The 23,422-nt window shown below is 37.4% G+C and overlaps 2 protein-coding genes across 3 annotated transcripts; both read right to left on the bottom strand.

The window, feature by feature from the left end:
* Positions 1–4,230: 4,230 nt before the first annotated feature.
* Positions 4,231–6,112, bottom strand: LOC102225106 (homeobox protein Hox-A13b-like). Of its 2 annotated transcripts, none has more exons than XM_023330470.1 (2): positions 5,384–6,112; positions 4,231–5,210 (listed from the first exon to the last, which is right to left on the bottom strand). In XM_023330470.1, the coding sequence occupies exons 1-2, from the start codon at positions 6,012–6,014 to the stop codon at positions 4,969–4,971; spliced, it is 873 nt and encodes a 290-aa protein (XP_023186238.1). In that variant the 5' UTR covers positions 6,015–6,112; the 3' UTR covers positions 4,231–4,968. The 2 variants fall into 2 exon arrangements, with proteins under 2 accessions (XP_023186238.1, XP_005804696.1); XM_005804639.2 differs by having other exon boundaries at positions 5,396–6,112.
* A 5,944-nt stretch (positions 6,113–12,056) lies between these two features.
* Positions 12,057–22,514, bottom strand: LOC102224840 (3-hydroxyisobutyrate dehydrogenase, mitochondrial). The gene is made up of 8 exons (XM_005804638.2): positions 22,406–22,514; positions 21,795–21,955; positions 21,582–21,691; positions 21,371–21,492; positions 14,012–14,145; positions 13,746–13,822; positions 13,496–13,652; positions 12,057–12,709 (listed from the first exon to the last, which is right to left on the bottom strand). The coding sequence occupies exons 1-8, from the start codon at positions 22,473–22,475 to the stop codon at positions 12,551–12,553; spliced, it is 990 nt and encodes a 329-aa protein (XP_005804695.1). The 5' UTR covers positions 22,476–22,514; the 3' UTR covers positions 12,057–12,550.
* Positions 22,515–23,422: the final 908 nt, after the last annotated feature.

Below are 23,422 nucleotides of genomic sequence, written 5' to 3'. Positions count from 1 at the left end.
CCTTACCTTCACCCTCACCTTCACCCCCGGCGTCTCTTTTAAATCGGAGCATCACGGCGAAGATGTGACTAATGTGAGTCGCTCATGCGTAAAATATATCTGGAACGGACAGAGTGGATAGCGCCTCCGCCTATTTATAGACCAATCAAGCTGTGAAGAGTAACCGGAATTAGGCTGCATGTTCTAATGGGGAAAATGGCAGTGGATCGTAATGACAAGTTTATATCCACAGTGTTGCTTGCAGCATCAGTTCTTTAAGAACACCCAAAACTGCGTGACAAACTTCACGCAACAACCGCTGTCAGTGTGTATCTTTTTTTTTTAATTCACCTGTAAATTGAACTATATCTGGAGCTTTCTGCGGGAAAAGTTTCACCTCTAATAGAAAGTGTTTTATTTTCATTTTTTATGTGAACGTCTGGGAAAAACTGCACGAGGATTATTTACACGGTCACGACAAAACTTGAGCTTCATGTTCAATGCAGACGGTCATGAGCTATGAATAACCAGAGAGGAGGCTGCCACGCTCTCTCTGTTTGCAACGCCCCGATATAAACCCTTGGACACGGCCTATTTGCCTCAAACAAATCCATTTTTATTTGTCATCACACGCAGAGCCGTAATAGGCGCATGCGTCACACTGCGTCTCTTTGCGCGTGCAGGGTCACTTTTTGAGCACGGATGTCTGTCAGATCTGTATAGGGAAAAAAATAGCGTAACTTCATTTTTGGTGTGCTGCTAAGCATTTATTATTGTAATTTACAATATTTTGACATTTATGGGTAAAACTTTAAAAAAAGAAAGAAAGAAAGAAAGAAAGAAAAGCTCTGATTCCCTTAAAGTTATGAGATAGAAAATTTATGGTAGCAAAGTAAAGGCACAAAGCCACATTTATTTATTTATGTATTTAGTTAGTTAGTTAGTTAGTTATTTATATTTAACTACATTAAGTCAAATATGCGTGCTAAATGAAAAAGGAGCAAAATCATGCCTTCTTATGAACCCAGTGTGATTATTAAAATAAGGATAAAGGGGACAAAAACAGTACCAAAGCTCCGACTTGCTGTTCGGGAGCCGCTGAAATTAGATTTTAAGACAGGTTGCTGGTTTACTAGTCATCGCTTTATTTCAGTTTAACCTTCCGAAAAGTTGTGCGCCTCCTTTGCTTTTGTTGGGTCTTCGCCCCACTTGAGAAGTAAATGGCAAGTGTTCTTGTCAGAAATATTTCAAAACAAATCAAATGCACTTTATGGGCAACCAAGCCCATTGCTAAGTAAATAATTGAAAATTAAATTAAATTAAATTAAATTAAATTAAATTAAATTAAATTAAATTAAATTAAATTAAATTAAATTAAATTAAATTAAATTAAGTACAGGCTGAAATCTTTTTAGTTTTAGATGACTTAGTTTTTATTTTGTCAACTATCGCCTTTTTGTTATGCTCTAACCACATTGTCTAAAATCTTAGAGGCTAATTGGTTGTATAATTTTATAGAAACTAGTGAAGGGAAACAAAAGCTGAATGGGAGGTGTTATAAAGAAGAAAAACGCAGGGAAACGAGCTGAAAAATACTGAAGATGCGATTTATTCCCGAGCACTGTATAAGTAAAAAATGAAAAAATAAATAAACCGCACTTTTCTCTAAACAGTGTGACTAATTTTAGGTACGCTTTTTTTTTGTATTTTGAAGAGATCAGCCTTTTGGTCCTCTCAGAATCACCAACAAAAAACGCAAAACATTAACAAATGTCTTGGTTACAGAATGGAATAAAAATGTGTCCTGTTTCTCCAACAGGAGGAAAAAAAAAAAGTTACATTGAAGCATTTTACTGGTTCTTATCTTTAGACACGTTTCTGTTGCTGCTGTATCCTAATAATGATCAATTCTGGTTTTAAGGCTCAAGACGTTGGACAGACATAGAAAAGATGAAGTTACTATGAAAGTTAATGGCATTAACCGATCATTAAACTTAGTTAAGGACGTGGTCAAATGGGCTGTTCAAGTCTCGCGTTCGACATCTGTATTGAGGCCTAATTTGAACAATGTGTGTACAGCTTAAAAAGTCAGATTTTCAGAATGTTTTTCTGGGCTACATCGAGAGAGCTACTGACCAACCTGAAATGGCCATAAAAGCATGTTCATGGGCGTCCAGTGCTTGGAGAGTTAAGGCCTACACGTTTGGGTATGAGATTCAATTACCTGATTTGCCAGTAGGGGGAGCAATGACACAAAACAATAACGTAGCAGCAAGGTCAAAGAGGAACGTTGTCACATCAAGATTTAAGTGAAAGCAGTTAAGATGTAGTATTTATGTAGAGGTTTTCTGATAAGAAGGACGAATATAAAACACCCTACCAGTGTGTTTATAATTGAGCGCCACACTGTGATAAAAGCGATCCGTGTCACTGTCCAAGGCCATTCTTCTGAGTTTAGATGAACGGCAATGTGCCCTTATCAAACATGTTTTTATATAAAGTGAGATGAGCCATATTTGATCTAAGATTTCTTTTATTTTCACTATACCCGAAGAATGAATGTTTGTGACAGAGTTTTGTTCATTGTATTTCTTAATGGCGGTTTTCTTAGCCTAAATATATGTTAGAATACACATACAGTTGGTTAAGCAGCAGAATAAAATAAATCTTAGTAATACTGTTGCCACTGAAGAAAAAGTGTAAATGTAATTTCCAAAAATAACATGAGTGACTCAATCAATTTCTCTCTTTACAGATTTTATTTAGAGTTCATGCTTGCATGTTGCCATTTTCTTTCTGCTTCCATTATGTAGCTTGTAAAACAATCGTTTCACACCCATGTTCCAAACCTCCGTGTGTCGCTCATGGCTGGTTATAGTGTGTTGAATCATAGTGCTAAAAGAAATCTCAATTATAGGATACATGAATGCATTTATAATTTTTTTTTGAATATGTTCCGACGACGTAGTTTGTCAGATTGCAAGTAGCCTACATTTTTGAAAATAACAACCCTCAAGCACAACTCAAGCATGCCTTCCATAAAGCCCACATTTATGAATAAAATATATTTGTATCAGTCTAATGTAATCTTCTAATCTTAAATGTTGTGTTTTATTAACCGTAAGAAGAAAATCGTCATAGACGTCACCGGTCTGTGTGTAATTGTTGTAATGTGTGAATCGAGTCACTGAAAAAAATGAACTTTCCAATAACATTGCAATTTATTCAATATGACTGTAGTTCAGGTGTTGCAATGTCATTTCGTCATTTGTATATTCGTACCTTTGATGTTTGGTTACGTTGCAAGAGTCGTGTAAAATGGTCGACGCTTAAGTGTTGCATTGTAAACCCTGGTCAAACCACAATAAATCCCAGCAACTTATTGCTGATATATATTATTTATTGAGGTCACGTAACTACATTTCAATGCAGTAAACCAACTTGCGAAACCTCCCCATTATAGGAAAGACCTTAAGTGGAGTAAGAAGTGGCAAATTGAGGAGCGCCCAACAAAAACAGCTACAGATTGTAGAACCGCAGCCCGTAGGCAGGAAAACTGCGCTGACAAAGATTCGCCGCTAGATGGCGACATAAAGTCTCTGTGATAAATACTGGGACCTGAATCAAACTTGTTGGCCTGTTAACACGTCCATCGTCATACTAGGCAATATAAATCATATTTTCAATTGAAACCGCAGTCAATCACTTTATTCGAATTTTCTCATGAAACAGAAAGATAAATGAAACTCCTGCGACAGCAGTGCACTTATAGTGTCTGTCAAACATATATTGTCAAAAAAAAAAAAAAAAAAACCCGTTGGTTTATGAATAAGAAACAGGAAACTGACTCGGCTGCGCATAAAATATTTACACATGTTTTGTTGTAGTTCATCCATTCATGTAGAGGTTGTTTTTTTTTTCTTCTTGAAAAGTAAGCAGGAGGACAAAATGTAAATGCGAGAGCAATAGGAAAAAAAAGTCAAGTACATGCCTTTTTCAGGCAAACTGACAAACTCTTAAAATCAGTGGCGCCACCAAGGAGTGGAGGCAAAGGTGCCAGAGGCCTTCTTTACATGTCTGCGGGTAACCCGCCCCCCATTATTTGAAAATGAATTCCGCACAAGAGAGAAAAAGCAAAACATATTTTTATTTGTTTATTTTTATAAATAATTTACTTTTTATGTCCGTTCTGGTGTTTCATTGTGTGCCATCTTTGATTATTACCCCTTTCCCCCCTTCCCACTCCCCGATTTCTAACGATTGCACAATAAAAAGAAAATTCAGTTGAAGCTTTTGGTTTCAGTGTCCCAGGCCAAGTTTATCAGCGGAGACCATCTGGCCACCCCTCTGCAAAGGTTCCGAAGGCGCCTGTGATTGAAACATTGGAAATCCTAATGAAACGCTTGGTAAAGTTTCATAGGTAACCCGCTGAGAATGAAAGATGTGACGAAAGCTGATTTTATAGGAAAATTCTTTTCTCAAATTGGGGATGAAGCTAAATATTCGGATACAAATGTGTTTTAATAATTTCATGATAATAACCTGCTTTTGTTACTCTTTACCACAGTCTGAAACCAAAAGTTGTTTTTTTTTTTTTGTTTGTTTGTTTTTTTCATTCGTGCGCTTCAGCCTTATATTTTCTTTTTAAAAGGAAAATGCGCACGATTTGCTGGTGGCTCACCCATCTCAATGCAGAATATTTGTCAGAATGCTCGTCAGGATGGTGACTACAGAAACGTCCCGCAAAATCGCCTCAAACTCTAGATCTCTTCCGACCTTCTGCCAACAGGCCCCACGGACTGGTTCCAATTAAAACGAGGAAGGAAACGTTATAGTTCAAACCAGAGCCGTTCCGGCGACAGTGTGTAACAGTTCATAAATGGAATAAATTATAGCAGAGATTTCTATCTTTTTCTCTCTTTTTTTTTTTCTTCCACTGCTGAAAGCGCGCCCATGTCCGCCTTTCACGTCTTGGGAATGTCTCCAGAGCTAACTAGAGCTCTTGAACTTATTGACAACTTTTTTCTCCTTTACCCGCCTGTTCTGGAACCAGATCGTCACTTGTCTCTCTGTCAGGTTCGTCTGCGCGGATATCCGTCTCCTTTTGTCCTTGGTGATGAATTTGTTGGTGGCGTACTCCCTCTCCAGTTCTTTGAGTTGCACCTTAGTGTATGGCACGCGTTTCTTTCGCCCACGACGGACCGAGCTGTCCATACCACCAGATAAGGAGTCTGTGGGTGAAAAGAAATGCAGCATTATACTCCAGAAAACATACGACTGCAGAATTAAATGTAAAACTAACAAATGTCTTTTTGTTTGTTTGGGGGCTTTATTGTTTTTGTTTTTTGCTTGAAAATAAAATTTTTGCATCAACCCATGCAATTGATTTGAACTGAATCTTTACCTAGTAATATACCTTGTAATGAGGATTTCCACAGAGAATTTGCCTGCGATTGCTCCTTGGTGCAGTAAACCTGACCACTCCACCCGTTAGTGATGGCCCAGGGCTGATAGGGCTCCATGGGCAGCAGAGACTCTCTTGGTTCGGGTGGCGCACTTAGCGCAGGTACCACCGGCACATCCAGGTAGCTGGTCTGGTAGGGGCTGGAGGAATATCCCTGGTAGAACGCAAACTCCTTTGCCTCACCGGAGACTGAAGAGTCCGCGTATTTCTCTCCGTAACCGGAGGGCTGCGCGCACGCCTTGACGCCGCCGTGTGACACCCTGCACGGGTAGTACCCGCTGCCAAAGTATCCGTAGGGCAGAGAAGCGTTGGGCGAGCTCTGAGTGGCAGAGCAGGGGCTGCACTGCTTGCCAGGCTCCCCCACCCCAGAGACTGGCACATCGCTTGCAGCGTAGGTGGTGCTGGGAGCCAGCGAGGTTGGATGCGCCAACAGATTCCTGCACTGGTTCGCTGCGAAGTTCCCACCTGTGAAGCCTTCCATGTTCTTGCTTCTCTCCTCTTGTGAGCCGCCGTCGTAAAGGAACATGACCGGGTCGATCCAGGGCGAGCCGAGGAGTAACGAGGCGGTCATAGCATGTCCTACATGGGAGGAGAGGAGCAGCTCTTTTTCATAAATCCCCTCAACTGAGCCGAGACAGGGACCCAGGGCTGAGTAACGATACCAGCACACCAGAGTGCTCCGAGATCGGGAGGTTATTGGCCAAGGCCAAACACGTGATATGCAAAGGAGATGATAAACGTCTCGACATCTGATAATGCCGATAGGGCTCTACAGACACTGACTTCTTCAATCCGTATGCCAAGACACTATGTTTTTTTATTTATTAGGATCTGAAATTGATTTTGAAATCTCATGCCGATCGACAGGTTTTAATTTGTTTGCTATTTAATCACATAAATGATTATTGACTGAGATTCAGTTTATTTTGTGTGTGCCAAGACCGAAAATTATGTTTTTCGTTTTTTTTCATTCTTTTTTCACTTGGTATCTCCTTATTTCAAACACCAAATAGGCCATGTGTTTAATTGATTTTGGTTTCGTTGAACATTACTGTATATATTAGATTTAAAGTCAATTTTTAAGACCGATTTAAATATATATATATATATACATATACAATAAAAATGATGCGTTGTATCAAACTCGTTCCATTTTTGGTGTTGCGCACAGATGTGTGGTGCTCGGTGGAATCGGTGCGCACTGATATGAGCAGTTTGGCATCTTCTTATTTTAAGGAGCGAACCATCAAGATGTGATATCATGGGTTTAGTTGTTTGGTGCTATCGACCATTTGCTCGTGCCTTACATCAAAAGCAACGGTCTCAAATCAATTTTAAATACGGTTTTGTAGCAAAAATAAAAATACAAATAAAAAAAAAATAGTGCGATGCTCTAGGCGTATATCGGCACGTTTCCAGTTTGACCACCAAACACGCAATTTTAGTTTGCAGACAACTTTTACAGAAGGAAATGTACAATTTGTTTGGGTGCAGCAGTGATAGGTTGAATGCAGCTTTAAATAGATATACAGCCACACTGTTTCACACGATCTAAACAGAAGAAAAAATGTGGGCTTGTTTTTGTCTTTTTTTTTTTCTTTTACATATATAAATAATTTAAACATTCTTTTAAATGCAAACATTTACTTTGCTGGTATGGCTTTGTTATCTTTGTTCCACAAACACAAAAAAATCTACTGTACATGAAAATATATGAAAAACGAGAACAGTTACGTACGTTAAAAAAAGTAAAATATCAGTTTCCCACTTAACTTATCCACTTAATTATGGCCAAATTTTTGCATCAAAATTTCATCCATATTTTTAGTGTTTTCTTCAAAAGGGTCATGGACATTTGTCCCAGATTTAATAGAATAGAATAAAATAGAATTACTTTATTCATCCCAGCAGGGAAATTATTTCGCAGTTACAGCAGCATAGAGACAAGACACACAACAACCGCCACTGAGTAGCAATTGTAGACAAAATAAAAATAAAAATAAAATATAACATGCTGTCAATATAAAAAGCAACTTAGAGCAGTCCTTGCAAAGATTAAAAAAAAATGCAGATACAGTATGTATATGTAAATATATGTACAGCAAGTGTGCCACAGTGCACACTTGCTTAAGCTGCTTTAAGCACATAAACAAACTGTCATCTGACGAAAAATAGATGTAACATGACAGGATTTGCTGGACTTGCAAAATTTCATAATAATAATAATAATAATAATAGTAATAAAATGCTCGACATCCACTAAATAGCTAAACAAAAAACCTCCAGAGAACTGTTTATACGATGTGCTGTTTCTCAGTTATATGGGTACGGTCTTCTAAATATCCCCAAAGGCGTTTTTCCTGTGTGGGATCTTACAGTCTCCTCTGGTTACAGCTTCTCTGGCCAATTTTTGTGTTTCTTTAATTACATTATTCAGAGGGGGCGGCGGCGGGGGGGCAGAGCCTGGGAGATTTTATACGTCAATAAAATACTTCTTTAAATATAATAATACTATCCGCTATTGTGGCTCTGGGATTAGGAAGAGTGTATGCAAGACATTACACAAATGGTCGCCCCCCCCCCGCAAGTCAGAGACGCGACCGGAGGCCAAGGTCAAGTTGAAAGTTGCAGACCAATCAGGAAGGACCGAGGAGGCGATTAGAGCAACAGGTTAGGCTCCTTTTAATGCAGCCCCTATTCTTTTTTTTTCCAACACAGATTTAGGAGTGAGTCGTGAAAACGCGCAAGTGAAAAGAAGTGACTCAGATCGACACTAAAATAAAGCCAGTGACTCCTGTCTTTTCTTCATTTGGGGGTGAATCTGCAAAGTTAACATAATAGGGGGGGGGGGGGTGAGAGGAGGAAAAATGAATATCAGGAGACGTGAAGCAAAGATCTGGCAGAGATCTTTGCTCTGTTAATTTGAAGGGACAAATTAACTTTGTCCCCTCAAAGTTAATTTTCTCCCGAGAGCACACAAGCAGGGGAACGCAGAACCAAATAAATGTGAGCACCCATTTTTATTTTAATGGAGTTTTCCCACCTTTTGAGGCTGTAAATCTTTATGGCTCAAGTTCATAGCTTGTAGGCCGGAAGGCGTTGCCCACATTTCAGGGAATGAGGGGCGAAAGAGGCGAAACTTTTTAAATACTCTTTTCTTTATCGATTTATGTCTGATTTTGATTGCACTGCGATAATGGCCCTGAACCTGCTTCTTTTTGTTTAACAACCTAAACGCTTCATTTTGGAATTTTAAAAAAAGTCGCACGTTTTTTTTTTCTTGTTTTTTTTTTTTTAAATATATATCTAAGCTTGAAAAGCAGTCGAGGAATAGTGCTGGGTCCACGTTCATAAATATATATATATACCGTTCAGCTAAAAATGAACGAAGCAGCTACTGAAAACTGTTATTTGAGCTGCCACTTAAACTGATTAAAAGATAAAGATATTATTTCACAGTTTTAAAATGTAGTTGTTGCATGCATAAAATGTTCAGAACATAAAAAAGGAAGGAAAATGAATTGATCTGCATCTGGCCCGCTGAACGGGATCCTAAGAAGAGAATTAAAATGAACACCCCTGGTTTCATGTTTTAGCAGCATAAATTTAAATCGAATACATCTCTAGTTTCTGACCTATCTGATTTGGTATTTAATTGGTTGCGCGTTCGAACAGCCACCGAAAACTGCAGCTTATTACTCATTAGTAACAGTGAGTGTAAAACGTGACTTCGACGGAGACGCAAGAAGCAGACAGTGTTAAATTGGCGTGGAAAAAAATTGCGAATGTGTATATAAATCTCCCATAAATATTTTTCTCCGTATGACTGTGACTTATGTTTATATCCAACATGACTGTTGGATTTAAAAGTATTCAACATTTATGGATATTTAAATAGTTTTAAATATTATTTAAAAACTACTTTAAATAGACTAAACATTCGAAACCAGCTCAAAAGCAGACTTATCAAAAGGCCAGTATAAGTACAAATTAAGCCTTTTTAAAGATATTCTGTGTTAAGCACTTTTGAGTCATCTTTTTGGGGTTATAAGCTGCAGCTTAGTTCTCAAGTGCCTTGGGCTGGCTCTGAATTGACCCACTTCATTTAAGTCCCAATTCCGCTAGTTCTTTCTTTCTTTATTTTTAGAAGTTGTTATGTATATCCAGGCAAACCGAAAAGTTAAAATGCAGATTTGTCTGCACAAAAAGACCCGTATGATTATGAATAAAAATGTAAATAGATGAGACTGGAAGAAAAAAAAAATATTTAATGGAGCTTTTAACAGTCTAGTTTCGTGAGAAAGGCTAAATTTATAACCTAACCGGCGCGTTTTGGGACTTCAGAACTACAGATTGCACAAAACACGTGCAAAAGTGTTGTTTTGGGCTCCGAGACCATGAGGGGATCTCAAAGGAGCTCGACTCTTCACAGAGAACAGCAAAACTCCTAATTTGTTGTTACGTTCGTCAGAAATTAGTCTACTTTAACATTTGTTTTAAAACCTTTTGAGTAGAAATTTAATTAGGGCAAAATTTGAAATTCATACTTGATTCTGATTTTTAAATATAACTGTAATCTTAACAGTATGGATATGTTTTGATGTTCAACATTGGCTGCTGCTTTTTGTCTGCGCTAGAGCCACATTTCAGTCACAGTGCAGCTGCAAATTGACTAATGAAGAAATAGAAATTGCCCCAGTTTTCCAACTCTACAGTGAAACTTTGTAATCTGGACTCCAGAGGCGGTTCTTGAATAAATGACTTCCTCGACGAACCTGTCCAATCCCCCCCCCCCAAATAAAAACCATTATTCTGGAAAAACAAAAAACAAACAAACAACAAAAAATATGTCACAAACATAAGAAGCTAAAATATTTTTGATGTGATCGTAGTTATTTTTGGATGGCTTTAATCACTGTAAAATAATTCACTCCAGGTTTCATCACATGTTCTTTTTAGGATTTTTATTCCAGACAAATGCACTACGTGAAAGTTGAATTTAAGTTTGTTTTCTAATTACTTGTATTTATTCTCTTTATTATCTACACTGCACAATTTTCTGTGATGAAGTCTGACAAGAAAGTAGCAACTCCTTAAAAAAGAAACACACAGTCACACACACCTAAAAAGCCCTTTAATCTAGCATCAGGTCATCAGGTGGTGTCATCTGGTAAGTAACACATACAGCTATATTTAATTACAGTGAGCACACCACACTAGCATGCCTCTCATTCCTGGATGTGTTAATAAGTAACAGAAAATTTCTTCAAGATGCAAAGAGGTTTGTGTTTTAATACACTGATGCGCCCCCAGGATCTTGCTGCTTTCGGCACAAAACCATACAACTCGTATTAAACTCGGACAAGGTCAGAGAAATAACAGTGTGTGTGTCTGCAATTTATTCAATGCTGTTTTTTTTTTTATTTAAATATATGTATGATGTAAACCACAACGGGGCTCCCAAAACAAATTCGACTTAGGGGGTTCTACAACATTGGGATATCTATAAAAGTCACATAAAAAAATACAGAGCATTTTGACCTACTTTGTCTTTGACCAAGTTGCAAAAAAAAAAAGTATGTATATTCTCTACTATTTCCACAATGTTTTAAATACTTTAGTTGTTTTGTTTTTTAGAAGTCAGTTGAGCGAGAATTGGACATAGGAGAAAAACAGCCCAGTGTATGAAGCCAATTTCAGCAACTTCCCCACAGCAAGTTAACACATGGCAGGGAACTGCACAGAAACCAGGGGGAGAAATTAGCTGCATTAATGTTCATTTCCCTAAATCTCATCAGTCTGTGAGCATAATCTCATACATATGGCAAAAGTCCCAAATATCACAACAAAAGGGCAGTTTTTATCTGAAATCCCACACATACCACTGAGTGCACTAGGTTGTTATAAAGGGAAGTTGTTTTGGCTTGACGTGCCATGGCGGCAGCAGATGATCCGTGTGTCACAATCTGCTGCAGGCTTGAGACCAAAGTACTTCTCTGTTTAAGCAGATGACAGCACAGCTCTTAGCCTACAGTGCTTAATGGACTTTTTATGACTCTGTCTTGTGATCGCATGACCCTTGGCACCTTGGCCCCTCAGCAGTTATTGGTAAAGCAGATCAGAAACATGCTGCAGTTCTTCTCTGGCCAACACGTGTGTGTGTGTGTGTGTGTGTGTGTGTGTGTGTGTGTGTGTGTGTGTGCATGCAATACTGCGCCCGATTACAGTGGGAGGCAACATGGAAATTACATGCAATTTTCAATGTAGCAGCTATGCTTCTAGCATTACAAAAGATTGTCCAAACGGTTTCAGCAGTCACTCAGTTTGTGGACAAATGTGGTAGAGTGAGGATGCCTCCAGGGGCATGAAATATCCTCTCACTGCAAAACTGCACGCATTTCAGACAAGCTAAAGGCTAAATTCATTCTAATTAAAAATGAAGTTATTTTTGGCAATAAACTAATAACATTTAAATTTTGTAGCAACAACAACAAAATTCTTTTAAGTTCATTTTAGTTGTGGAAATAATAATTACAATAATAATATCTTACTTATTTCCGTCATGTTCACCTTAAGAAAAAAACATTAATAGAAGAAGGCAGGGACTAAATTATTTGGTAGGAAGCTCAAGACAATGAGTACTTTGTGTTTATTCTCCAACAGCATATTACATTTAAAAGTAACAACTCCATTGTCAACAGAAAAACCTAGTGTGAACAGAAAGACCATTGTAAAGAAATAAAAACATGATAAAAATGTAGAGAATAAAGCCATATTGCAGTTATTCAGGATTCACAGAGTAATATAATCAAAGTTTCAGGGATTTTCCTCTTCGTGTAAGTGACAATTCACATGGGATTTAAACAGAAAGGAGTGTCTTATAGAAAAAAAAAAGTTTAATCACAGCTGAAGTTTAACTTCCAACATTACAGAAGTGCTCAAGTGACCCATCAGACTGTGCCGTAGTTCTATAGGGCTTCATGTATTTCCTAAGTTTGGGCAAAAATAAAGTCTCTGTGTCACAATACACCCTATCTACACGCTATGTTAGTCCTGTGCAGGGCGAGGCACGTGGCAACGTCGTGGACGGAGTGGTGGAAGCGGATGTTACTGGCCCTCCTCTTCGCGCAGGAACTGGAACACGGAGGAGAAGTCTTTATTGGCATAACCACGAGCACACATCATACGGTAGATCTGGTGGGCCAAGGAGCCGAGGGGGACAGGAGTCCTCGTGTTGGTGGCTGTGTTCTGTGCCAGACCCAAGTCCTAAGAAAGAAGGAAAGCAAGAAAGAAAGAATGTAAGGCAAACATACATTAGAAAAACCAACAGGACTTAAAATTTCATTCAGAAAACAAAACCACAAGCCGTAACACACACGCCACAGCATGTTCTGTCTGAAAGTAGCTCAACTAGTTTACTGGATGGCTTCAAGTGTTTTTCCAGAGCAAATTCAATTCAATTCTTAATAGACTATTAGTAGAAAAATAGAGTAGACATATTAAAATGAAAAATCGACTATGCATCAAATGAATGTTTACTTTTATGGAAAAGAAATGTCTACACTATAAAAAAAAAAAAAAAACTATAAGCCCGTCTAGATAATTCTAGTGACTGTAGTGAAAAATGCACTGATTCAGTCAGGTTGTTTTAACACAGCAGGCTTGAGTTATAACTTTGATGCTAGGTAAAAGTTTCTAATCAAACAATATCTTAAAATAACCTGTGTGTAGAATTAGGAATACCAGAACCTGTGGAAAGATTCAAAATATAAAAATATAGGAGTTGTTGCATAATTACATCTCATCAGATCAGTTTTCATTCAGTTTCTGACTTTAAAAAAATCATTACAAAAAGACGATGTATGACTACTTGTTGCAAAGAGTTGTGAGAATGCAAACAAAAAAATAATAATTTAAATTTAACATATTACCCTACAGCTCAAACCCAGCATCTTTATGTTCACAGACTGATGAGGTTATTTTTGGTTACCAAAACAACCACAAAAACAGCCCCATCCCTCCTACTTGTGAATGCGTGGTGAATAATCTGACCTTAGCCATCAGCTGTGTGCCAAAACCTCCCTGGTAGTTGTTTCCAGATGGGACTCCCTCCATGACTCCTGGCACAGGGTTGTAGGTGTCACTGGACCAGCAGCGGCCTGAACTCATGTTTAATATTTTGGCCAAAAGCTTTGGATCTAGTCCAAGTCTGTGGGTGAAGAGAATGGGCTTCAGGGATTATATTTCAGCTACTTATGAACATACTTAATTATCCATTTCGATGTTTATCATTATTATCTACCTGATTCCCAAGTTCATTGTCTCTGAGGTCCCAATCATTCCTATGGCTAAAAGCATGTTGTTACAAATTTTTGCAGCCTGTAATTACATGAGCACATAAAAGCATTCAGAAACCAAAATACTCAGATTATTGGTGTTTGTGAGAAAATATTCTTGTTCAATAACTGACTATCACACACATACTTTACATATTTATCTTACTAAAAGGTTGTTATGTGAACAGGAAAACGCCATGAAACTGGACCAACGCTATAAAGGTAATCACACCTGTCCCGTTCCAACTTGACCGCAGTAAACCACATTAGCTCCCATACAGCTGAGAAGCTCCTTGGCTGCAGTAAATTCTTCCTCCGCTCCTCCGACCATGAAAGTCAGTTTACCTGAACTGGCAGCGCCCACACCTAGAGAAGAAAAATAAAGCATGCTTGCACACGTTGCTATGACGATAAAGCCAGGTTTCATTAGCCAAAATTCACATTGAATGAAAAATGGAGCACACATCATTAAATAGGTCAAACTTAAATTGCTAATAAAAGTTTTAAAGGAGCAGTTCCAAGTCTCGTATGTTGCATGGTTATTTAATTTATATAAAAGTTTACATTTCATAAAAACCACCAAAGCGGTTCGAATTAACTCACAGACCATATTTTCTCTCTCTTTCTTCATGCTTTTAATCCTTCAGATTAATTTGATGTAATTTAATCTATTAGAACGTTATAGTCATATCCAACAATTTTGTAATGTACTAGAGAAAGAAAAAAGAAAATATACATTACAGAAAACAGAGAAAAACAAACTGTGCAAAAATGTCTTAATCTAAAAAGAGAAAACAACATGTCTCTTCCTGACAGTGGCTTTTTCAGAATAAAATAATTGTCTATTAAAAAACAAAGGTGTAAGAGAATCTTACAACAAAACCTTCAGCAAAATTAACACAATTTTACTTTAAGCATTGCTTTCATTTTAAAAACAGAAATACTTTTACATTTATAATGCTAGTAAAATAATAACCACATGTTGCTAATAAGTCTAAGCATGCCAGTAATTGAAAAACATTTTTGTAGCATTTGCAAGCACAGATACACATATATGCATGAATTGAAGTTAAAGATTGTGATCCAAATTCAATCTCAATTATTGAGTTTAGATGTAGACATTGCCAATAAAACACACACACACACACACACTAGATAAAGGGTTTGACTCAGTGACTCAAACCATTTTTTAAGCAGTTGTGCAGTCGGTGGAAGCCCTGAAAAAACTGATGCATGAAAAGAAAATCTGACTGTCTGTTCTCACGCTGCTTTTCATTTAGATGTAGGAACAGCTGGTTCTGGTTCAGGTTCATACAGGGTTAAAATCTTGACACTATACAATAACCAGGTGCAAAACATATGGGTGCCAAAGAGTTAGCCAGCACAGTCTTATAATTAATCCTTAAGTTTACAGGAAGCCAGTGGAGAAGTGCCAAGGTGAGTGTTAAAAGTTTCCCCTTCCCTAATCCTCAGACAAAGACTGCTCGAAGCATTTTTGCATTAATGGACAGAAACAATGAGCTAAGTGTTGCAGAAGGCAACGCAGATAAAAGGAGAAGGATCAACTGCAGCTTCAGAGTTTATCCTCAACATCTACATTTAACAAAGAACATCAGATTCTACAAATGAATCAAGATATATCTAAATGCAAGAGTCCAGTCAGTAACACAACAATAAATGAAGAGACTTGGAACATTTCACCCTGTCAAACCTAGCAGGCATGGAACCCGCACTAAAAAAATTTTCTTATACAAGAGAAACTACAATTAGTTGGAATAAATCAGATTTCTGATACAATAGTTCCACGGAATAAATCTGGAAAAGAAATTACAATTAAATCAGTAAGTTTAGTTTCCAAATGGTCAATGAGTCATGAGAAAACAATCTTGATTCACTCTAATTGGTAATAGGGGGGGGGGGAAATAAATTATGAAGACATCCTTGATTTAAATTCCAGAAAGGCTTAGCCTTAAAAGCAAAGTATCATAGATTATGTTTCTGGGCTCAAAAGCACCTGAAAAAAAAAAAAAAACAATTACACAATTTGTCTTTTGGTCAAATTAATCTTATTTTCTTATCTTTCCTTAAAGGAATTAGTTCCTTTAAGGGGGAAAAAAAGACAAAGTAGTAACAGCAAGTCCAAAAGGCACTCAGATGCCATTGGTTTGCACCAGATCTCCTGGAAAAGGCTTAATGTGTTGTTTTATCTAGAAGATGTATAACCTTGTGATTGAAAGGACTATCAACGTATGGTTTGCTGACATTAAACTCCTGCTGCAGCACACAGCAGTTCAAGACAGAAACAGGAAAACTTAAATCCAGTGTGCACAATCATGGGTTAATATGCATATAAATCTTTATTATAGTTGTGGAGTCCTACTATAAAATGGACTAACTTCAAGGAAAGGGACTGACATGGATGTAAGTATTTTAGTTTTTTAAATTGCCACCTTCATTTAAATCAGAGACACAGTCTAAGGGTAAAATATTTACACTGCATACACTAGAGATATTTCTTAATAAAATATTTTTCTCATGTAATGATGTAAATGTTAGAAGTCTGGTGGATTGATAAATAGAGAAGCTATAACGGAGTGATGGAAAACTGCTAACCTGTTTGGTGGTCTTGTTAAAATAAGTAATTTAGTCAATTGTATTAATTATTAGAGTTTTCAAGAAAGTACATTCAACATGACTGTCTCTCAAACATATATGAATGTATATGTTTGGCAGAACAAAATGAATAATATGATCCCTTTTACCATCATTAGCCTCTGTCATTTTATAGCAACTACATGTTGTAAAGTAGACACAGAAGGTAGGATAAGTATTTAACACATGATCAATACCTCTCATAACCTCCCCTAAAATATTCCTAAAGTGCAACAAACATGAAATCATCACCAGTAACAACCTACTGAGTCCATAAATGCAAATAAGTCGTACCACAGATGTTCTTCAATTATATGAACTCTCTCCCAGTGCAGTGTGCCAAAAAACAGACCCATACTATAATAATGCCACTTCCAAACTTTACTGTTGGTATTGTGTTTTTGGGATAGTTTGCAGTGCATTTTGACCTCCAAACATACATGGTGTGTATTTTAATATCCAAAGAGTTTGTTTATCTTCTCTGACCAGACTCTGTCCTCCCCAGTGAAGTCTGCAGAGATCATGCATACAGGCCATGGTGGTTGAGTGCATTGCTCATTTTCCTTTGAAACTATTGTACCTACTAATTTCAGCTATTTCTAGAGTTTTCCACAAATGATACTTCTCTCTCACTCAACTCTTTAAATGGTTCTTTTCACCCCTCTCTTAAAATCTCGTGGGGAGCACCTGGTAGTGGGCAGTTTATGGTGTTATGATATTCTTTCCACTTCCAGATTACGGCCCCACTCATATTAAATTATATTAATTTGCACTAAGTGGCAGGATTTCTGATTACTGAGATATTTCAGCTTGGGTAATGACTATCAATGCCATTTTCCACCCATTTTTCTTCATGTGCTCAATCTTTTCCTGTCATTCCAGTTTCTTAATCATAATCTGTGGGAATCTGTGGTGTATTCGTCTGCATGTGTGGGCTGAATGGGTGGTTACCAACATGTGCTGAGATTTTTATGTCAAATGCACCTTTGGAAATTTATTTACTTAGAAAATTGGTGCTGTGTTCAAAACTTATTTTACCAGCTGTGTTCAACGACAGAAAGAGACAGCTGCCTACTAAACATGAAACAAAAACATCTTTAAGACACATGTTGATTTAATTATAGCAGTCTCTTCTTTCCACATGTACTTTTATGTCTAAGCTTTAACCACTGCCACTGTATTTCTTTTAATTGCTGAGTGACAAACTGAGTTGTTCAAACATTTTTATTAAAAAGGACCAAAACCTTGGGATTGATGCAAGTATGACATGCATTTTAGTTTCCAGTGGTTAAATCACTACCACCACAAACAGACATTTGCAGGACAAATGCCAATTCATGTGGGCCATCATGGGAAGGAAGGATATAAATTTTTACTAATCTTCAGGGGCCAACCATAAAACAGACCAACCTCAACTGAACATAAAGAGACTACTCTGACAAGACAAAGCAGCCATGGGAACCAGAGATTTATGTCAGGACATAAAAATACTGTGCCGTCTACCCTGATTAAAATGTATGTACAGCAAGGCTGTCACAATAATAAAATTTCAATCTTGTCAGAGATACTAATATTATTTTTTTGATACTGCAATTTTTTTGAAGGCATGGGATACTTTCTAATTTAGAGCAAAACTTAAATCACAATATGATCATATTTTATTTAATTTGGGCAACCAGTGAGTAGAAGACAACTCAGCCCTCATTTAGAAAAAAAGGAATATATAAAAGTGTGACATCCGTATTTGGAAAAACAGTAGACAAGATAACGATATAAATGTCAATATCCTTTATGGATGTTGGTACCTTTGATTTAGTTTGGCTCCAAGAAACTATGTTTGTAACCAGTGCAGTGTTTCCCAAAAAGGAATACTGCAGCGGATAGACTTTTAGGGGTGAGAAGATTAATCTGCTCCAATTTCTTTAATTCTGGGTCATTGGCAATCAGCCAGTACATGCATGTGAAGCCAATCTTATCCACCAATCTTTTCTACAACAACAAGAGACTGAGAGAGGGCTGCAATTATCAATACTCAGTTTACAATGGCCAAATTTGCAACTATGTTGCTATATTTATACATTTATATATTTAAACAAATCGGTGTAGGCTAAAGTCAGCCAGGCTTTTTAGGTATCGGTAATTGGCCAGAAAATTGCAATCGGGTAACATCCCTGGATAATGACAGGGGAAATGCTGGAGTGCCACTTTGTGCTTTCATTTGCTTTTCAATTTGTTGCAGGTACAAAAATAAAAAAAATGGAAATTGGCAATTAAAGGTCATTCTACTCTAAAATAGGTCGCCTTGAAACAATCATTTGCTGTTTATGAAAATGGTTTACAGATAAATTGGTTGGAAATATGGATCTGACAAAGACAAAACATTTTCTACAGTGTGAACAAGGATATAGTCCATGTAAATATATTCAGCAGGAGCTGAATCAACTACAGTTGCAGTTTAGGTTCTTCTTGTTTCTGCTCAAATTGTCAGCTTCAGTGTGGCTCCACTGTAACCTCTGTTATCAGTAACATCAAAGCAAAGTAAGGGAACTTTATTTGTATAGCACATCCTCAGCAACAAGACAATTCAAAGGGCTTTAATAGCCTTCAACACTTTTACAACCAAGTAATTGCTGTGTCCCTTACACGGTTTCTCCAAACTGCCTGCATGTCTTCTTCAATTTCTATCAAAATGGCTTCCTTCTTGCCACTCTTTGATAAAGGTTAGATTTTTGGAGTGCAGAACAAGTAGTTGTCCTGTTAACATGCTCTCCAAAGCTCTTGAATGCTTCTGTGACTAATGTTCTCCTTATCCATGCCTGTCAGTTTAGGTGGGACGTCAAGACTTGGTCGGTTTGCAGCCGTACCAAACCCCTTTCTATGTATAATAGTTGACTGAACAAGACTGTGTAAGAAGTTATTTCATAATATAGTTCCAAACTAACATTCCATACAACTTTATCCCAGACCTGATTGGAGTGTTCCTTGATTTGATGGTGTTACTTCACTAATGTTCTCTACAAAATCTCCAAGGACCTAATATAATTGTTCGATTTACTCAGACAGAATTACACACAGGTGGACTATATGTCTTCATTAGATAACTTCTGAAGTGGCTGTTCTATATTTTGTTTGAAGTGCAAGACTTAAGCGGGCTAAATGCACATCCATTTCACACATTTCTTTGAAAGGCTTACAACCATGTATCATTTTCCTTCAACTTCAATTAGCAATGTACCACTTTTTGTTTGTCTGTCACATAAGATCAAAGTGAAAGAAATTAAAATTTGTGGTTGTAAAGTGAGAGCATGTACATGTTTAAAGGAATACCAACAGTTTTGTAAGGCACTAAGAACATAACATTTTCTAAATTTGTGAATCACTCAAAGTTCTTTGACACAACATTATCACCTAATTTTGGAGACTCACTGAGGACTTATTTCCCTCTATTGTCTCCCAAAAGTATCAGAAACACATTTTTGTGCAGAAGTGGTATCATTCCACATAAAAAATAAATAAATAAAATAAAATAAAAACATCACAATCACAAACAAAAGAATAACATTATGGTTAAAAAAAACTGACAAACACTGATGAAAATTCAAATGTTACATGACCTAGATAGCTGCAGGTATCTAACCTGCAGGTAGCAACCAAAAAAAGAATATTTGGCACTTTCTACATAATCAAGTCTCACTCTAGCAGGTTTATGTCTGGTTTGATTCTAGCCAAGATGGGTGTGTCTCTGTTGGCAACATGTAAGCATGAAATGTGGAAACATGTGCAAGCTACGAGAGTGCAGGTGCTGTGGTCGGTGGTCCAAGAACTTAATTTTATGCGTTTACCGTGGGCCTGCCAGTTTCTTAAAAATCTCTTGGTATATTTGTTTGCTGCAGGTTGCCCCATCCAGTTGGTGCTGTACGCATTCTTCCACAAATACAGCCTTTGCTCATCCAGTGACGTAAATCCAAGGGACCAAATAACAAATGGTGCCAATCAAATCGCTTGTGTGAAATACCTGGCCTGACTCAGCTTCCACCACCACTGAGGCGGTTCCAAAAAAAAAACAGGGACGAACTACACAGGATATGCAAATGAAGATGAAGCTGACTGGGGCTGAAGAACAATACCAGGTGTGTGAAGAAGGGGTTTTTGAAGCCAAATTTCTGTTATGCCCATTTGTAGACTGCAGGAGAATTAGATCAACCTAATAAGCATCTATGCCCAAACAGGTGTCTGTCTGTTTTTTCACAACACATATTTCATTTAGTATCTTCCTATGTTTTACAGTGTGCTTTGTCAGTCTTGGTCTCCTTCAAATAACAGAGACTTGACAAATTACAGCACTAAAAATTCAGTTCCATTCTAACTGATTAAAAAGATTTAAAAGAAATCATGGTAAAATAACAATTCTATATGAAAAATAAATAATATAATTAAACTGAAATGTTTATCAGACTGGACAGTTTCTTCTTTAAATGCAAAAACAAAAAATGACATATCCTACCAGCCTCTTAACCTAATAATTGTGTCTGGATCAAGACCACTTCATTTATTTCAAGGAGCTTGTGTGCAAATCGCTTGTGTGAAATACCTGGCCTTACTCAGCTTCTAGTACTAGTATTTCTAGCTAGTACTAGAAATACTGGTATTTCTAGCTAGTATTAGAAATACCGGTATTTCTAGTAGTACTATTAGTAGCCTCACTCGCTTCTGGACATATTTGGCTATATGTTCTGCATCACATTGGGGGAAATGTTTCAGTGCTTGTATTTTTTTAAACAAGTGTGAATCTTGTTTTAAAATGTACTAGTATTTCTAGCTAGTACCAGAAATACTAGTACTAACTTTTACTAACTGGTACTAACTAGTACTAACAACTGGACAATGACTTTAATATTTTATACACAACACAAATAAGAAAAATCTGATTAAAATATACCTCCTGATACAGGTGCGTCCATAAAGACTGCCCCCAAGTTCTCAGCAGCCGTAGCCATTTCTTTAGAAACAGATGGATCAATGGTGCTGGAGTCAATCAGGAGGGATCCTTTCTTTACTTTTCTGTGGAGAAAAAATAAATAAATTAGATTAATTCATTTTAAGACCAAGTGATCTTTAGTGCAAACATTTAAAGAGAAATTAAATTGTACTTGAGAATGCCATTAGGTCCCGTGTACACATCAATGACATTAGGACTAGAGGGAAGCATGGTAATAATACGATCTGCTTTTTCTGCAACCTCTGCAGGATTGTCTACAATCTGTACAACAAAAGTAACATCTTTTAATGTTACAAAACATGTCACAGAAATATATATATATATACAGAAATATAAATGTGAGTCTATAATCAGTATACACTACCTGAGCACCCAGCTCTTGCACCTCTTTACAGGTTTCTGGGAATACATCTGTTGCAATAACAGGATAGCCATGCTTCAGCAGATTTTTTGCCATTGGGTTTCCCATATTTCCCAGACCAACAAACCCCACTTGTGTTTTTGAGGCCATGGACCGTGTGAAAACTGTAACAAAATTATGAAATGGGTAAATATTAAGATGCATAAAATCCCATATTATGCTAATTTAGACCGCGCATGTTTGATACTTTATGTACAGAATTACGAATTATGCTACTGACAAAATATTCTAAGAAATGATCTAACAGTAGGACAACATGATGGAATGCAGACGATTTCTATCACATAGGCTTTTAAAACCAAGAAATACTAGTACTAACCTCCCTGAACAGTCTAATAGGTAAAAATGAACAAAAACGCGATATTTAATTTGTAAAACAAGGCCGTAGAATAGCAGATACAATCATTTCAGCGGAAAATATCCCGAACTTTACCCAAAACATGTCAAGGTAAACCACTGTTGTGTCGCAAATAGCCTTCATTTAACTGCTCTGCTTTTTAAAAAAGTAGCAAAGGACAGCACAAATGTACAAAGTCTTAATTAACTTTCCGTACCGCACGCAATGTCAACATGTTTCCAACACCTTCCTACTAGGCACAGAGAACCTCTGAGCACAGCGGCCATGCTTCTTTCCTCTTGACCTTAAGGGGGACGTAAACGTACGCTCATAAGTGACAGCTGGTCTATCCAATCAGATAACAGGATTACGCAGCACGGCCCTACAGTTTCAGCCAATGAGCACCAGGAGAGGGTTTAGGACGTACTACGTAACTACAATGTTTCTTTCCTGTAGGTGGTGGGAGTATGGCAAGCCGTTTTAACATAAATTCGGTTTCGTCTGACGCCATGGTGGGAGTGTGTGTTTTGCTGAGCATCGTTTCGCTGAGATCAAATTAATAATCAGAATAGGGACCCGCTGAATTCGTATTCTGTTTTACTTTGTTTCACTTTGGTTCCGCTTTGCTCTCAATTCAATTCAAATTTATTTAAATAAGAACAGCACATTAAATAATATTACATGTGAAAAACAGAGCAACTGTTATTTTGTGCAAAGGTTTTCTATCTATCCATCCATCCATTTTCTGTACACCCTTGTCCCTAGTGGGGTCGGGAGGGATGCTGGTGCCTATCTCCAGCTAACGTTCCAGGCGAGAGGCGGGATACACCCTGGACAGGTCACTAGTCTGTTGCAGCAAAGGTTTTCTAGTCACAGGCTAATTTGCAAACCCTGTCCTTAGTTGGATTTCTATTAAATGACAGCAAAAGTACAATTCAAAATTTCTGCAACTGTCACACACACCAGACAACTACTCTGAATTTCTGCAAGAAAAATATGTAAAATACATTTTAGAGATATCCAGTTCTCCACAACAAAGTGGGTTAATATCTATCATGATCACAAATGTTTGTTGCTTGTTTTTTACATACAGTATATATACAGTTTCTGGATGCTTGGAGTCCACAGGGATTTCGGCTCCCCTTTTGCTAAACCTAGACCTGTACAAGTAGTTGATGGAGGGAAGGTCAGTCCTGATGATCCTCTTGACCTTCTTGTTTGTTGCAGTTTGGAT

The sequence above is a fragment of the Xiphophorus maculatus genome, chromosome 3 (genome assembly GCF_002775205.1).
Source record: "Xiphophorus maculatus strain JP 163 A chromosome 3, X_maculatus-5.0-male, whole genome shotgun sequence".
Taxonomy (NCBI): Eukaryota; Metazoa; Chordata; class Actinopteri; order Cyprinodontiformes; family Poeciliidae; genus Xiphophorus; species Xiphophorus maculatus.
This window is presented reverse-complemented; position numbering and strand designations above follow the sequence as displayed.